Source organism: Narcine bancroftii, chromosome 9 (assembly GCF_036971445.1).
Source record: "Narcine bancroftii isolate sNarBan1 chromosome 9, sNarBan1.hap1, whole genome shotgun sequence".
In the NCBI taxonomy this organism is placed as follows: domain Eukaryota; kingdom Metazoa; phylum Chordata; class Chondrichthyes; order Torpediniformes; family Narcinidae; genus Narcine; species Narcine bancroftii.
Window position 1 is genome coordinate 31200057 of NC_091477.1, and position 18824 is coordinate 31218880.

The 18824-nt window shown below is 38.9% G+C and overlaps 1 protein-coding gene across 17 annotated transcripts in view; it reads right to left on the reverse strand.

Moving 5' to 3' along the window:
• unc5a (unc-5 netrin receptor A) overlaps nt 1-18824 on the reverse strand; it is a 301205-nt gene that overhangs the window by 153752 nt on the left and 128629 nt on the right. For 15 of the 17 annotated variants that reach the window (XR_011344851.1, XR_011344852.1, XM_069898688.1 and 12 more), the window contains one exon: nt 258-401. Coding sequence is in view for 15 of the 17 variants with exons in the window: in XM_069898688.1 (XP_069754789.1) it covers nt 258-401 (144 nt within the window). In the remaining 2 variants the exon portion in view is untranslated. Of the gene's footprint in view, nt 1-257; nt 402-12200; nt 12324-12497; nt 12538-18824 lie in introns of all 17 variants that reach the window. The other 2 variants (XM_069898690.1, XM_069898689.1) reach the window with 2 other exon arrangements.

Genomic DNA, 18824 nt, shown 5'->3' on the forward strand with positions numbered 1-18824 from the left:
TCAGCCCCAAAACAAAAACAGTCCAATAATGCTGATGTTGCTTCTGGGATAAGCATTGGGTAGAATAATGTTCTAATGTTCAGAATAAAGTCACTAATGTTCAAATCCTGCATTATTAGCTAATGGCTTCTATCCATTGCGTGGGACTTTGATTTCATATTTTAGCTGATTAATGATGTAAATATAATTAGGAGATGCACTTTATTTTGCTCTTTTACCCATGAAAATTGAACCTGAGGGCAAGTTGAGATACTCACATGCAATGCGGACAAAAGCTTTTTGACTTTTCGTGGTGCCTGAGGAACTCCATGCCACACACTGGCACCAATATTCTTCCAAGCCAAACATCTTCTCGACTTGCTGGCGTGAAATATCAGTTTTAACCCGTAGCACCATGAGCCCTGTAAACAACAATAATTTTATCAGCGAAGAATGAAAACCTCAGTTCTAATCTACCTCACCACAGGCCATGGAAGTTACAACTAGTGCTCGCCTTCAAGAATGTCTCTGTAAAATCTATCACTTCATCATTTGCATTAGATCAAGCTTTATATGGCAGACAGTTTTCTTCAATGCCTTTTTTTTTAAAAAGAAGCATTGCTCATATGTTCCAAGCAAATTGGGTAGACCATAATTATTTGTTAATAAGAATTTTGCTAAAAAGCAATGAAGGGCATTCTTTAAAAAAATGGTGTTTGATGATAACTCCAGGTAGTTCATTCCAATGTATCAACTTAAGGAGAATCAAGTAAGGCAGTAATTGTACAGGATGAAATGATTTGTGACCTGGAGGGAATCATATGGCTGAAAAATTGTTCTCCTTTTCAGCACCAAAGATTTCATGGTCAATAGATTTTTTTCAGATATTCAGAAATATTTGAAATAACAGCTATCGTAAATTCCAGTATTAATGAGAATATCCACCTTCAGTTGCTTATTTTAATCAGGGACAATTTGTGAATGAAGAACCAAGAGGAAAACATAGTCTTGTAACAACAAAACCATTAGATACACATCAAGCTAAGTGGATAATTTTTAAAAATGGGCAATAAAAAAATGTCCAACTCTAAATATTTTACATGTTGGTATACAAGATGACAATAAGACAACCTCAGAATTTCAATTTAAAATGTTAGTTTTGAGCTATACTTGCTGTATAAAACTATCCCAAGTATAGCACTTACCACTGAGAGCATACTGCCCCAATAGTCCTTTACCAACAATCCCAATGACAAGCGGAATGATGCCGTCACAATATTTTAAAAACAAATGACCTTATGAAAGGTTTAGATTTATTAATATAATTAAAATATTGTTGGCTCCTTTAACATGCCCTTTAAAGCCTGCAACGAGCCAATGGCAGTCAGGCTGGGTGGATGAACTCTGCAGGGGGGCGCTGAGACTTCGCTGTTCATCAGCTGTTGCAGTTGGACTGAGCGGATGGACCCCACAGGCAAGTACTGAGTTTTTGCTGTTTGTCAGCTGTTGCAAATAGCCCCTGGTATATGCGGTTAGCTTTATTTGTTGTGTTGTTTTTTTTAAGGTATATTAGACAAGTTTATAATACATTATTATTATTTTTATATCACATTACTATTAATCCAATCTCCTGAATGTAAGTTTCAGTTAAGAAAAAAATTAGTGGTAGGACTGTAGGAGTTAAGTGAGTGTTTTATGCTGTTCTCCATTGCCATGGGGGACACATTAAACCACAGGATATTAAGATTTGGATTTTATACTCGTACAAGATGACACCTAGCTTGGGGGTGACATTTTTAAGTTTCAAATATCATCTAATCTGCCAACATAAATGATAATTTTCCATGATCTGTAAATAAATTTGCAAAATATGAATTTCACTCTTTGTATGTTCTCAGGTAAGTAAGAACAAAGATTAACATATTACACAGTAAAATTAAGATAAATAAAAATAATAAATATTTCCTGATAGGCATTTAAGCATTATAATATATTTACAAAACTATAAATTGAACCAATGAGAATATGGATCCTCTGTCTGTTCGTGCCAGTTTGGCATGAAGTATTACACAAAAGGCTCCTTGTTATTGCTTACCAGCTGTTTGTTAGCTCCAGGGTTACTATTTCTTAAATAGACAGCCCGCAAAACTTTACACTTCAAATCTTACAATGTGAAGCTAATTTCAGAACAAAAATTTCAGTTGTAGAAATGTTTTGCATTGCTTGAAGCAAAATAAAAGTAGTTGAATCTAAACGGCAGAAAGATTACTACTGCCTTGGTGGTACAAGATGTCCAAGAGTATAGGAAAGTGGCCAGGACTGTCAGATGGTATGGTCAAGCCTGGTGTCTGTGTTGCCCATAATATCAGCGTCCATCCCTGCAGGGAAACCATGAAAGAAATCTGTCAGCCATGAAAGCATCTGAAAAAAAATTTTTATTGTCCATATAATCACTGGTGAATCTACTTCAGGCAGCTGGAGAAGTAACATGGCTCTTGAAAGGAAGAACAAGAGTACAATTACCCAACCTATAGGAGAACATTTGAGTTGTTTTATGATGTATTCACATGGTACATGTCTCATCCTATTGATTATCTGCCAATGGAAAGACAACTCTGGTGAGAAGGGAGAACATAAACTCAAAATCCCAGTTAAAAAGCCAAACTAATCACACAAATTCACCCAAGCAATTACTTCTTTTCGGCATATTTTTAAGCAGCTTGTCTCACACATTGGACAGTTTCATGCTCAGTTTATCAGTATGTATTTAGAAATTTTCAAAACAGGACAAAGAATACCCAAACATTACCACAATAATTTATAGAGGCATCAATCATGATTAGTGCCACACTTGCAAAATTCCACATTCAAATGCAGAATCAGAACATACTACAGATTATGACAAATTTATGAAACCAAGTTTCAAGGTGTAATATTTTTCACACAGCATTTTTTAATGGAATATTACATGTGCATTCAAAGATAAATTAATATGAAAGATGAAAAGCATTTTACTTCAGAGAAATTTAATAATTGGAGCAGGTAGGCCTTCAATTTGACCTGGTGGAGGTTGAATTGGAGAGCCTCAATATTTTCCCTCCAAAGTTTTGGAATAATTTGCATGTTTCACGGAACAGAACAGTGCGGCCCACGAACTAGTCCTTCCGCCCACAATGCCTGCTTCAAACACAATGCCAAATTAAACTAAATTTCCCCTGCCTGCATTTGATCCAAAACCTACAGATTCCTACAGATTCCTGTGTCTATCTGAAAGTTTCTTAAGTGCTAATATTGTATTTGCTTCTATCACTATCCTTGGCGATATATTCCAGGTATCTTCCACACTCTGTGTTGGAAACTTGCCTGGCACATCTCATTCAAACCTTCCACTTTCAAGGTTCCTTTATTGCCTTTTGCCTAAATACACAAAATTTGTTTAATTTGCCTGTAAAGGGACAAAGAGGTGCTACTAGACTCGCACCCTGACCAAGAAGAGGAAGAGTAGGGGAAGAGTGTCCATTCATGGACATCAAGTGTCTGTGGACTCCATCATCTTCTCTGATGCTATTGCCTCTTGTGCTTCCAAAGATGGACAGCCTCCTGTCCGATCCAATTGTGAAAGCTGGCTCAGGCATCCTAGTCACACTCCTTGGCACCTGGTTTGAACCCCCAAGACGATTAGAAAGCTGTTAATGTCCAAGGCTCTTTGGCAGCCATGCTCATTATTGGCATCATCATGTATCCTGGTCCTGATACCTGGTTACTATGAGCCAGTTTGCACCAGCTCCCAGACAGGCCACAACATAGTGTGTGCAATTTGGCCATTGAGCATTTCCACTGTTTTTGTCTCTTCCTCAGTAGGGTCTTCTCCTTCTCAGTAGGGTGGTGTACTCCCGCTCTGGTGCCTTGGAAGCTCCGCAAAACCCCGCAACTCTCATGAGACAGGCTGCCAAGCATGGGTTCCACTACCTTGGACACAGAACTTCCTCAGTTCTCCGATGTTCAGAGATCACAAGCTGTTTGTCCCTGCCTGATGTTATCAGCAGAATGACAGGGAATAAGGGCCCTGCAGAAATTGATGAAAGATACATTTCCATTCCTCACTCTTCCTGGTCTGCACTGGTACTGTTGTTACCACAGCAGCGCTGCCATATTCCTTTGTATCTTAAATGCATGTGCTCTAATCTTTCAAATTTTTACCCTGTAAAGAAGACAACCCTCATAATAAACAAGACTCTCAAAATTTTAAAAACCTTAATCAGTTTCCTCTAGCCTCTAATGAGTAAGAACAATCAATCCAAGTTTGTCCAACCCCCTATTGTAGATCATACATTCCAACCCTGGCAGCATTATGGCAAGTTTCTTCTCTCCTCTTACCAAAACTTTCAAATTCTTTTTGAAATGGGGAGAACAGAATTTCACACCACACCCCAAAACTTCATCTTCAGGACCAGTCTGCCATGAGGGCCTTGGTGAATGCCTTAAAGTCTTGAACTTCCTCTGCCATGATTTGGGAGGGCGCTCATCCCACCAAAGTTGGCAGGATTACTCATGCCATGGCTCTCAAAATCTTTTTGATTGTCAATGCTCCTCATATCATATCACTATTTACTGAATAGACTTATGTCACCACTGGTAAAAAGCCTCAACTTTTGAGGATGAATGTCACTCCAGGGGCACAGGTTTGGTAGAGGGACACAAAACTCTTGAGGACATATCTCAAACCCTCATCTGCTTGAGGAATAATTGAAATATCAGCAATCTTCTCAGCCAAGAACTTCCCATCTTGGTCTTTGTTTTGTTATATTCCTGGGCAATTATTAAAAAAAAATCTCCTTTCACCTGCGATTCATTCTGATATGGACCCATTATACTGTATATATCCCTTACTGTGCACAGAATAATTCACTAATAAAATAACCTGACCAAGGAGACTAACTGTCCCTTTGCAGAGAGACCTTAAGTAGATGATCATTTGTCTTCCATCAACACAAGTAGGAAGTTCAGAATGCTGCATCAACCCTAAGCAAACAAAACTTTATTTTTCAAAGTTAACAGACAAACTCAACATTCCCTAAAGAATTTCAGACAATGAAATTTGCTCTTTGAAGTATTAAAGGTTGAGAACTAGCTATTTTGTCAATGCCATTTTTGCAATACAGTATGGTTGTTTAGTTGTTTCAATATCTCAAATTCTTATTGAGCTCTCTTTATGAACCCCAAATTTAATTCAGCAATGAGTCCACTTCCCTCTGGGAGGGAGGGAATCTAACTTAAAAAAAAATGTTTGAGGCTCTGAAAAGAGCCCTTGGGTTTTTGGTTTGTTTGTCCACACTTTGAGGAGCTTTACTTGGAGCTGGTGTTCTTCGTCACTGCCTTTGTCCCTTTTGACATGGCATGCTTGGCCAACTCCCCAGGGCAACACGACAGTCTGGATCTCCCAGGAGCTGATGCTGATATCCAGGTGAAGCTGCTTCATCACTTTGTAAATATTGATGGGTTAACTCTCCTTCATCACCCGCCTGCGCTTCTTGCCCACTGGTTTGGCCAAGGTTTTCTTGACGTCCTTCTTGGGAGCTGCTTTCTGCAGCTCAGGCATTCCCTCAGTCACTTTCAAACACAAAAATCAGAATCTAACTTGAAGAGTATGTGGTTGCAAACATCTCAACAACTGCACTTCAATGACCATCCAATTAATCCAAATATCAATCGCCTTTTGAATCCAGAGAAAGATTAATAGTTTCCAAGAGTTTAGTTTTCATTAGGGTCTAGCATATTTCCCTAGCTTGCACCAATGTACAAGGAAATTTAACCCTTTTTTCAATAAATGCAACGATCATGTCAAACTATCAATGGGAGGAATTAATCAAGACTCATTCTGTTGATTTGGGGAAATTTCTTGCTGAAATTATAACCCCAATATAATAAGCCTTCACATCACAAAATGACACAGATCCAACTTGTGCTTTACTATGCTGTATTTTTGGTCAGTAGGTTTTATCCCAACACTGCCTGCTATTAAAATGGGTACATTCCATAATGATAATGTTTATCGTCATGCAATACACAAGAGCGTTGGAAAAACTCAGCAGGACACTCAGAATCCATAGGAAGTAAAGGGTGACAAATGTTTTAGGTCTGAGCCCTTCATCAAGGTATGAGCAAAAAGCAGACAGGCACCTGAATAAAAGTGGGAGGAGAGGAGGAAGGAAAGGACAGGTGGAGGATTACAGGCCAGCAGGCAAAAGGTCATGGGGGATATACTGCAGGTGGAAGGGTAGAAGAGAAAAAAAATTGAGGTGCTGGGTGAGGGAATGGTTCTCTGAATGGAGAGGGAAGGGGGTGGGTATCTCTAGGAAAGAAAACAGGGGGATATGGAAAGAGAGGGACTCTGGAGAGGGGGTTAATGGGAACTAGAGACAACTATATTAATGTTGTCTGGTTGAAGAGTGACCGGACGAAACATTAAGTATTGTTTCTCCAACTTGTGGGTAGTCTCAATTGGCTGTACATGAGGCCATGGATAGACCTGTTGGTGTAGGAAAGTGTGTGTGGGATTAAAATGTTTGCCACAGGGAAGTCCCTGTTATTGCTGCAAACAGAGCAAATGTGCTCAATGAAATGATCTTCCAGTCTGCAGACAGATTCTCCAATGTAGAGGAGGCCACACTAGGAGCACCCAATGCAGTGAATGACTCTTGCAGATTCACAAGTAAAGTGTTGTTTCACTTGGAAGCATTGTTTGGAGCCCCAAATGGTGGTGAGGGAGGAGGTTTGGGTGCATGTGCGGGGTTACAGAGGTAGGTGCCGAGAACAATGTACACATGCAGTATGGAGAGATGATAAATATTTGATTGGCCGTTAGTGCAAGAAAAAAGTGGCACTTCATTAGTGCAGACTGATCTTTTTGTGGTTATGGAGTAGCTTATGGTTGGGGTTGCAAGGGATGTTTCAAAGACCAGATCGCCATTGGAAAAAAAAGCAGTTCTTAAACCTTAAGGTGCTGGACTTCAGTCTTCTATATCTTTTTCCTGAAGGTAGCAGCAAGAAAAGGCTGTCATTTTCTAACCAATTATATGACAGTGAATGGCTAGAAAATTCAAATGAACATGTATTTTAAAATATGCACTCCTGCCAAACAAACCTACCACTGGAAACTGCAAAATTTAGAATGCTAAACTGTCTTTTATTTGTCATGCAGCCAATAATTAGGTGCCTATTTAAAGTATTCCACGTCACTAAATTTTAACCTTTACCATTCACCATTGTGAATAATTTATCAGGATTAAATTCATTAATTCCTTTTAGAACCTTGAAAATTTCAATTACAACAGCTTTAAATTTCCTCACTGAACCATTAGTTCACCAAGCCACTTTCTAACTGAATGCATTATCATCAGGGAGGGGGGGGGGGGAGGGGAGAGGAGAAATGAATAAAATTGGAATTTTGTTGGAAAAACATGGCAGGCTGCATTGTATGTCCCATTCATTGGAATGGGGTCATCAATCTTGATTAAGAAAGACAAGTGTAGATAACTGGGATTTTTAAGCTTTATTTTATTAAATGCACCACATTGCACTCAACTTGGACTGAGGCTCACATTCATCTCCTGTAGCATCACTAACTTTTTCCAACTGAACAGGTCCGATCAAGCTCAAAACAGCCCTGCTGTGGCCAGCCTGAGCAGTAAGGAAGCTCGTGAGTGCCTTGCAACTGCTCCACCATATTATAAAATCAGAGCTGATCATTTTTCTGCACGAGCTCTATATCCCTCAGTTAATTAACATCCCAAAGTCTATCAACCTACATTGAATATATCAGGCAACTGAGTCACCACAACTATGACAGGTAGAGAATTCCAAGGCATCAGTATCCTCTTTGTGAGAAGATCTTTCTTCGTCTCTGTACTGAAATCCTGATCAACTTATTTTGAGATATGACTCCCACTTCTTTACACCCAAGAGGAAACATCAAATCTTCATCTGCCCTGACAAGCAAAGTATTTTACATCTTGAGATAAAAGGATATATTTGGGAAAAAAAAAGTTGAAACAGATTTAAATCATTAAAAAAATTATAATTTGATTTAAAACACAACTGAATATATTAAAAAATGAAATGAATGACGACAATGAAAAAACTCCACGCTGGCCAACAACCCTATTCAAGCAGATGGTATTCCCTTGTGTAAAGTGGAGGAGCTTCGCTCAACTCCATGCTCGGTCTTGGTCAAAGAGTAATGCAAAGTGCAGCTGTAGTGGCATCTAACCTCCACCACTTTCCTGACTTGTCCACAACAGGGAGAAAATAATCAGCACATTTCAGGAACAATAAGTAATTTTTTAAAAATCCTTTAAATAAATTTGTAAAAGCCTTTGATGGTCAGAGGCATTTATAAGGCAGGCCAATCAATAGGGAGTTGGAAGTGAAAGACTATTTCATCCAGAATTGCAAGCATCATGTATTCCTTTCTAATTGGCATTACTCATTGTGCACAAATGCCTATAGGATGCAATATAAATACAGGAATGTAGCAGAGATTTCAGGCAGTTTCAAAGAAATTTCAAGAATTTCCACACATTTGAAATTGAATCACAGTCCTCAAAATGCCTTCTGACAAACCAAATTTCTAGTGGCTCACCTTCAATTATAACAGCTCGGGTGATGCAGTTTTCAAAAGAGAATGTGGAAAATAATCCACCATTAAATGCATTAAACCTGCAAATTGGTAATCTTCATATGTTAATTTCTCTCAAACTTGGTGTCAGGAGAAGCATCCAAGGAATATACATTCCTACATGATGGATTTAGCGTCTGCAACAGTGAATTAATTCTACCATGTGTTTCATGATTAATCTATTTTCGTGACAAAATTTAAAAAATCATTTGAACTTATTCTAAATTACTTTGAAGAGATGAGACTAGAAATTCTATTGCTTGTGGCAACAGTTTTATATGCCAAGATTGGTCCCCTCATGCACACAAGGCACACTTCATGACATTCAGTCTCTGTATTTGACACCCTCTTGCAAAGATGATCACAGAGAGTTCAGTGGCCTCAACTGGCATTCGTGACTAATGCAACTCTGCACCAAATACACCACATGCAAACAATACAGGTTTTAACAGATGGAGCACACTGTTACAAGAGAAGTCCATAATCCCAGAGGTTAAAAGGCCCTAACATATCTGGAGAACAGCTGTGGAACCTGAAAGTTCCCCATCGCAGCTGTTCTTCCTTCAGGTAAATGCAATCACTTTGCAACACCTTATCACTGAATTAATTTCTTGCTTTGTCAAATCCATGTAGCTGACATACAAATGATATCAATGTTAAAAGAGGTCAGGCTTGAGCATCTTCAACTCATCTGAGCAGGAGAGAAATTTATCTTGAATCTTGCAGCATGCAGTCTTCTTGTCCCTTGTGTTCCTGGAGACTCGATCAACCACTGGCATCCATATTTCATATGTCTAACTCCAGCACGTTGCCCTATTGGCTGGAGGAATTAGTTGCATGTTCTTAACCATGCCCTTTGCCTGCATAAAAGCCACTTCTAAGTATCACCACTAGGGTTGATAAGGATAGCAAATTCCAGCATTTGTCTGACCTGTGCCTTGTAGGAAGGCTTTGGGGAGTCAGGAGGTGATCTGCAATTTCAGGGATCTGCAAAAAAACAAAATTGCTGGAAGAACTCAGCAGGTTTTTCCCCAGCACCATTGATGAAGGCTGAATGGCAGTTTTGCAGCTGCAGTAACAGTGATGTTGCCACTGGTGTGGATTTGGGAAGAGTAGGAAGCTGAGACAAGTATTCCACTGTTCCTCCATGGTGTCCTACTGCTCAGTCAATGTGCCAATAGCCACATGCATGTTTAAACCACCACTAAAATAGGGCCAGCAGAGTTTTTCCTTAAAGAAACAATATTGGAGAACCCAAGGAGGTCTGTGCTCAAGAGGGCAGTGTCCATGGTTGGTGGCACAGACCATATTGGTTGCAGGTTCTGAGGGGAGCAGTGGACCAGTACAGGGCATGAGAGTGGGAGAACATCACTTTGCCAAGGAGAAGCTTGTGAGATGAGCTTAGGAGACAAGAGCAGCAGACCAGCAGGGCTTGGCAAATGAAGACATTGCATATGGCTGTGAGCCTCGGAGACTGGGTTGTGGGATTCAAGTATCGGGACTAGGATTCATGAGGATGCCAATGGAAAACAGGGTTCCTGAAGGGCCTTGGGTGTTTACAGCTTCCGAATCGGATTCAGGGTTCAGATGTAAAGGGTGAAGATGGTGACTTGGATCCTGGACCTCGTGGCTAAGGAGTTATAGGAGTGCAGCATGCGGTGACATCAGAGGAAGTGGCAAGATTCACAGACACTCAATATTTCTGTAGGGACACTCTTTTGCTTCGCTTTCTCTTCTTGGTGGGGTCATTGCATGAGTGGCATCTTAGGAACCAGGTATCGGAACCGCAATTCAAGAAGGTGTTGATGGCAGGAAGGGCTCCCAAACGGTCTCAAGCTCTAAAGGCTTCTTGATTGTATCGAAGGTTTGGATCTGGAGCTCATGTTGCCAGTGGATAGAACAGGGGTCTGTGCAGCTGCAGAGGTTGCGGGGGGCGCTGGGGTGAATCCACGGACACTCAATGACTCTTTCTTTGCTTCTTTTTCACTCTTATTGTAAGGGGTGCAGGGCAACACTAATAGCAACTCTTTGCCTCACAGCAAGCAGAAGGAAATTTTGTGTAATATTACATGCTCTGTACTATAACATGACAATAAAGGAATCTTGATTCTTAACTTGCTCTTATAATTTTGTCTTTATGAGGTTGATCCAGTTGATTTTGAGGTTAATGGTGATGGAGAATTCAGTGAAGGTAATGCCACTGAATGTGAAGTGCAGATGGTTGGAGGCTATCATTGCCCAGAACATGTACGCTGCAGAAATTTCCTGTAACTCATCTGCATCCACCTGATCATTGTCTGTCTTGCTTGATACAGGCATGGAGAACTTTATTAGTTAAGGAATTGCCAATGAAATATAACACTGCCAGATCTATGAATATTCTTACTTCTGGCCTTATGATGGAAGGAAGGCTCATCAGTAAAGCAACTGAAGCCTTGCACACCACACCGAGGAACCCCTGCAGTGATTCCATGGGCCTGTAGTGATTGATCTTGAAGGAGAAACATTTTTTATTTGTGCAGGATAGGACTCCAGCCATCAATTTTCCTTTTGATGGTCACTGACTTCACTCGCGTCAGATACCTTGTTACTACAGTGAAATGTTACCTTGATGCAAAGGGCAATCACAATGACCTCATCTTTGAAGTTCAGCTCTTAGGCTCACGTTTGGACCAAGGCTGGCATGGGGTCTGGAGCTGAGTGTCTTTGGTGAAACCTAAACAGCGAATAGGTCATTGGTGAGTGAGGGCCACTTGCTGTCACCTGAGCTTTTATCTTGTTAGCATGATGTACCTGGACATTATCTGGTATTTCAGCCTTTTGGAACAATTAGGAGAGGCCTGATTTAATCTGGCTCTTCAAGACGACAAGCTGGACTACTGGTTGTTACATATCTGTTTCACAACATCACAGAGAAGTTTCTGCCTTCTAGACTAGTGGGGCTCTCAGGAGAAGATCAAAGTGATCACATATTTACCATTTATGACTGAATATGACCATCAATACAATCTACAGGGAATCTAATTTATGGAAGCAAGGGCAAATAGATAATGGGATTTAGAGTAACTATAAACCATAACAGTCAAGAAAACAACAGCTACCTTTGTAACAGCCAAGATTTCCCCATATAGCCAAAAGCAACATTTGGATTTCTGAAATCCTCACATTACAGTCAAGTGTTTTGCAATTGTGCCGTGATGTGAATTTCTATTGAGATTGGCAAGAGAGCATGCAGTGCAGGGATTTCCCTGTTCTTCTAATGAAGTTGCTTCAACTACATGTGCCTGCTTGGATTTGACATAGAGGAATCTTTACTGCATCAAATGGAGAAGGATAGCTACAAGTGATAGGAGAAATTGTGCTTTTATCCCCAAATGTTTATATGTTTTAAGCAGTGTGTTTTCATTCTTTTAAATTATTTTTGATAGTTTTTGAATATTTCCAAATAGCAGAAATTTTCAAATCACAAAAATCAACAAATGCTACTTGGCCAAAGTTTTTTTCTAATGCTGAAGTTTGTGAGCAAATCTGGTTCTGAACTCACCACACGATGGCTTCATTTCATCGTCATTATACATCAAGATGATCCTCTACATAGATTTCTTTTGTGGTATGTGTGGAAATTGTGAAGTTTGATGTAGGACAACGATGAGCTTGAACCAATTTACTGTTTTGATAAAAAGATTGAGAAGGAAGGAACCAAATATCAAGATACTTCACTCAGTTACTCCAATTATAGTTACGTAAAAATTAAGCTAACTGCAACAATTTAAATGACCACATTGGCAAATAAACTAGGGACTAAAGAACATTCATTAGCATGCAGACTAGTTACACTCACCATTAAAATGTAAAGGGCATGTCACAAAATCAAGCGTTTCCTGGTGGAATAAATAATTTAAGGGGACATTATTACAAATGCAAGGCTGTTAAAATTCAAATCAACCCACATTTATAAACTATAAAGGGGAAAAAATAATAATGGAACTATAAAAATGTCTTGACAGATGTGTATGAAAATAGCAAGGATATTTTAAAATTCTTGAACATCAGTTTTCCTTCACTGATTAAATGGTAAATTACATGATCATCAATTACAGAAGTTACCTTGTGTGGTAGTGAAGGTGTAAATTATATCCACAAATATTTCCAATAATGGAGTAGAGAGATAATTAGATACGAAATGGGAAATTCTCATGATGGATGTAAAATGAGTAATTTCTATTTTTTTTCCTAAGAGACCAATGTCTATAATTTCATTGTAATTGATTGTTTTAAGTATTTTCCTTCATTGCAAGGTGAGGGGAATTACCATCTCACAATGAAAGGAATTCCATAAAATACAAATTTTAGAACAATATAACTGCATAGAAAACAGGCCCTTCTGGACAGACTTCTGATGACACAGCTTTTATTCAGTCTAGTTGCCCTGTCTTGGACTCATCCATACCCCCCATACCCCTCTCATCCATATACCAGTCAAAAATGTTCTTAAATTTTAAAATTAAACCCACATTCACTTCAGCTGGCAACCTTTTTCATACTGTCCCTTGTTTCACACTCTGAGCGAAGAAATTCTCTCTAATATTCCCCCTAAACTTCTCCCCTTTCACTCTTCACCTATGTCAGTTGAAAACCCCTACTTGCACTTACTCTATCTGTACCCATCAAATTTCAATCAAATCTCCCCTCAAGGTTCCAGGGAATGAAGTCATAAACTATTCAACTATCTCAATTCCTCAAATCATGGCAATATCCTACAACATTTTCTCTGCATTCTTTTAATTCTATGAATATCTTTCCTGTAGGTAAATAACCAAAACAGCACACAATACTTCAAATCTGGTCTCACTCTCATAGAGAGGGCTCACACTAAATGGTTAGTTTATTTTTCAAAAAAATATGTGCGTCCAGACCCTTAAAAGCACAAATGTGTGAGAATTTATTTGGAGCATGGAAAATGAAAATTATTCCATTGCAATATTCAGCACACTGCATTCTGCTTTAACCACCATATTTTAGAATGTCGAATCCGTGCAGGTCTTTAAAATTAACAGTTTCGTGTGTTCATGGTATACTGGCTGCACAAATTTCATCTAGAAAAAGATAATTTCTATCAGGACTGATACTTACATTTTTATTCAAAATTAATAAAACAATAAATGAACCATTTTGATGGTTCAATATTTTAGGTTGGTGAACTCCAGCAGATTAAAGTCCATATAGGACAAATAGAGAGCAGCAATGAATACTTTGTGCTGGTTTGCCAATGTAGCTTTGAATAAATTCAGAACATTTCAGAATTAGAGCTCAATTCAGTCATTTATGTTTACAATCCTGTGATTTAAAGTAAACATTTAATTATTTTATCATTCTAATTTATTTCAAAATTTCTCTATTATTTGCCAATTAGGAATTATTTTTTGATATTTCAAAAGTGAGTGTATTTAAAAAAAAAATAGATGTGTTTATTCTCTCTTATTTCCTTTACAATAGAGTATGTATAGTTGGAAGTAGATATGTAATGAAACAGATCCAGTCAATAACTGATGAACATAAATTAATTTTGAAACCTGGTGCTTCAAACAACAAGCAAGTTCTTTATTAATTTGCTCTACAATATTTCTATTAACTACACTAATCATACAGAACACTACCAATAACATAACAAGACCTTCAAGGTGATGTGAACAAGTCTTTTAAAATGCATTGGCAAATAAGAAAGGCCGCAGATGCTGGAAGAATTGCAACGACGTACAAAATCCCAAGAAAAGGGTTATTACTCAAACTGTTGACTGCATATTGCCTTCTGTAGATGCGCCTGACTTGCAGAATTCCTCCAGCATTTTGTGTGATGCTCCACTTAAAAACTATTCTTCATATTAGTTCACATTAATGAAAATAGTCCAAAATGTTTAGCCAATCATGTGCTTTCCCATTTTAAAGCATCAGATTAAAAATAGTTAAATTATTTTGATACAATTTATATCTAAACCATTGGAACAGGGAGGCAAATAACTGCATTCCTCTTTTATAGGCCAGTTAATGTATTTTACAAATTTACTATCTTGATATTTTCATTTCTATCCTGTTATTGTATCCCACTGCAGCCCCTCACACTCCTAAGTCAACACCATCAAGATTTAAAAAAATTATAGGTATATAGCATGGTAACAGGCCATTTCAGTCCATGAATCTGTGCTGCCCAATATGCTCTGCAAAGTTCAATTGGTTTGTTCCTGTTCAATTTTTCACAGCAAGAGCTGTATCTTTTGCATTTGCTATCAAATTTATGATTGAATGGATTTTTAGACTTTCATCAACAGAAATAATTCTTAAAGGAAAATAATATCTTTATAAAATCAATAGTAATGGCACAATGCACTGCTCATTGGGACAAAAAAAATGTTCTTGTGATCTCAAAAAAGAACAAAATTACAAGCATCAATGAAAGTTTATTTAATCACTACGTAATGAAGTGACTGACTCCAAACACAAATGCATCAATAATAATGACACATTTAAAGCCAATAATTTAAAACTCACATTTACATTACCCTGTACAATGCTTCATTGAAATAACATGAGCATTTTTAATTTCATTATGTCTGTACAAGTTCTCCAGTCAAAATTCTGTGGTCATGAAGCGCAATGAAGCAATAGTGAATATTTTTGGACCACAAGGAGCAATGATAGATCCTGCTTCTGCAGGAGGAGTTTCATTTCAAGGATAACAAATCAACAAGCCTTAAAAAAGAACCTAGCAATTCCTAACACAAGGGTCAAGTTAAAAGATAAACTGATGATGCTGAAGTCAGGAAATATGCCAGAACCTAATAATTGACATACACAAATTTTAAAGGAAGTGGCAGCAAAAAGATCAAATTCATTAGTTGAAGAATTTTTTTAAACTTGGTGAGTTTGTGAATATACTGGTATGTTGAAAACCACAAATCTTATGCTGATGTTCAAGAAAGGAAAGAAATAGAAAGCAGGAAACTACACACCAGCACCTTAACTTCAAGAATGTCAAGAATATGATAGAGTCTATATTTTAAGGAAAATAGCCAATCAATCATATTTGACAAATTTGTTATCAATCTTTCAGGATTCAGCTAGTAATCATTAAATGAGATAGTGTATTTGAACTTCCTGAAAAAAATTGATAATTGCCATATAAAAACTATGACAGATGAGCCCAAACATTTGTAAGTTAACATGGGTTGAAGGCTGGTTATCATATCAAAGACAGAGTGGAATAAATGGCTGTTTTTTTTGAGACTGAAAGATGTAATAGGTGGAGTACCACAAGGATCACTGTGCGGTCCATATTTACTATCTGCAAGTGGAGGCAGAAGATATCCAAGTTTGTTGAGAACAAATTGGTCAGGGAGCATGCTGTAATGAGGAAATTTAGACATCATAACTGGTTGTAGATAGGTTGGGCAAAAATTTGGCAAATGGAGTTTAATATAGTACATTTCTCCTTACATGAAGTTCTGTTAATCGAAATGATCCATTAACCGAACCTTTTTGCTGTGATGACGTGATGTCACAAATTGAAAAACTAAATCACCCAATTTGTCCATGTAGGGCTCTGATGCTCTATTGGTGCCATTTTGATAACAACTGAGGCCTCATGGTAGGCAGAGATCAAATTGTTTTTGGTACGTGTTAAATTTTATTTCATACTCGAAAAGCCTGCTGTTGTTTTTAAGTTATTCTTTAACTGCTGATGCTACTGACCTGTTTAAAGCCATTATTCTGTTAACCAAAAAATACCCAATAACCAAACAACGTCCGGTCCCAGGCCTTTCAGAAATGGGGAAACATTCTTTGGCTTGGCTTCGCGGACGAAGATTTATGGAGGGGATAAAAAGTCCACGTCAGCTGCAGGCTCGTTTGTGGCTGACCAGTCCGATGCGGGACAGGCAGACACGATTGCAGCGGTTGCAAGGGAAAATTGGTTGGTTGGGGTTGGGTGTTGGGTTTTTCCTCCTTTGCCTTTTGTCAGTGAGGTGGGCTCTGCGGTCTTCATATTGTAACATATTGTATAGGTAAATGTGAGGTAGTGCACTTTGTTTGGAAGAAGCAAAATATAGACTATTATTTGAATGGGGAGAGACTGTAAAAAGATGTTCTTCTCCCCAAAACAAAAATGATAATGTGCACGCATAACAATTCAGAAGGCAGATGGCATAACCACTTCTATAATTTATGGGTTAGATTTGGAGATCAACATTTCAGATGGAAAAAAATATTTTTTGTATCTACTTTTAAGAATTTTCTGTCTTCAATATGATCATTTCTCATTCTTCTAAATTTCAGAGAAAAAATTAATATTATAAGCATATACAGAATCTATTGGCCTGGTTTTAATTATGAAATAGGTGCATTTTCAGGAATGGTATGGTATACACATAAGGAATTCTCATCTTATGATATTTTAAATGTCAGGCCTCATTTAAATATTAGACAGATGTAAACTATTCTCATTTGGGAAGAGGGGATGAAGGATTGTTAAAATATGCATCAATTTAGTAATGAGATGCACTTATATGAGATGTAAAGATGGGGGTGCTGACGGAACCACTGTAGCACCAGTGCTGCCACTGGTGCAGACCCGCAGGGAATTAGGGAACAGAAATACAGTGTTCTCGCAGAGTCCAGCCACCAAGTCGACTGCTACTGGCTCCACACGTGTTTGGAATGGCCTGTTGGTGGTTTTATTTGCGATCCCGTAATTGTGGGGTCTGCACCCAAGATGGTGACACCTATTAATTGGCAGCAGCCATGAGGGGCTGTAGACTCCGGGGAAGTGGAGGACTGGAGCAAGGCACCAGAGGATGGGAGGATCACACCCCCCCCCACCCCATGTGTAAGATGACCCACGAAAATTCGACCACAGAAGTGGACCAGTGAGAAAGCTCTGCGACGGGCTGCTGGCGACTTGAGGCAAAGAACCCACGGAAACTGCAGTGTGCTGGAGACTGCTGTCGGGAGACTCGTGCCGGGCTGAGGACTGCTGGTGTCTGGCTCAAACTGGCCAGAGGAGTACCAGGTATTGGAACCGGGATGTGAGGGGATGCCAAGGGTGCCAAAGGGTCCCTGACCGTGTCACAGGTTCGGATCTGGAGGTCGGGTTGCCAATAGTTTGGACTGCACTCTGTATGGCTGTGGAGGCTGCGTAAGCCCTGGAGGGGAATCCACAGATATTTTGTGACTCTGGGGGGTGGGGAGGGGGGACGACACTCTCTTTTGCTTCTCTTTCTCTGACTAAGTCTGACTGTAAGAAGTGCTTAGGCAATTTCTGCCAGTGGCTCATCCATCTGCCTTGCAGCAGGCAAAACAAAAAATGAATTTCATGTAATAGGACCCTGTTTTATTACTATGACAATAAATTGAATCTTGAATCTATATGGTTTGAGAATTAATAACAGAAAGCGAAAGAAAATGAGGATAAAAGCTTAAGAAAGAGAATCTATCTCATCGTGCAGTCCCTCAAACCTGTTGTTTCCATTATTATTTTCCTCAATTTCATGAGAGACAGTAGATGCTAGAACCAGTCCTGATGAAGGGCAATTGCCCAAAATGTTGACCATTCTTTGTCTCCCACTGAAGCTGCCTGATCCACTGAGTTCCTCCAGCAGATTATTTATTGCTCTATTTCTATGCAGCCTACCCCCACATAAAGGCTGCTTCACTAAATAGTTTCATTGCTGGAGGATGGATTATATGGTAACATCTAATGGCATTCTTCCATTCTACTTTGCTACAGATGGAAAACACTGAAATAACTTGTTGAACACATTACATTTTTCAGTCAAGGTCTCAGGAGATTATTGTGAACTTCAGGAGGACCACCCTCCACAACACATTAACAGCTCTGTAGTGGAGAGAGTATGGAGCAACAGGTTCCTATCCTGGACCCAAAACATCTCATTTGTCAGCAAGTTACAACAATGAGTTCACTTCATAAGAAGACTGAGGCAGGCAATAGTACCAGCCACCATCCTGTCAACTTTCTGCAGAAGCTCTATCGTCCTGACAGGTTGCTTCACAGAAAAGAGAATTACTGAAGCTTCCCTTCCATCTCACCACCCACCACAACACCCCCATCCATGTGGGATCATTGTCTAAACAGGGGTCACAAAACCATCAAGGACCC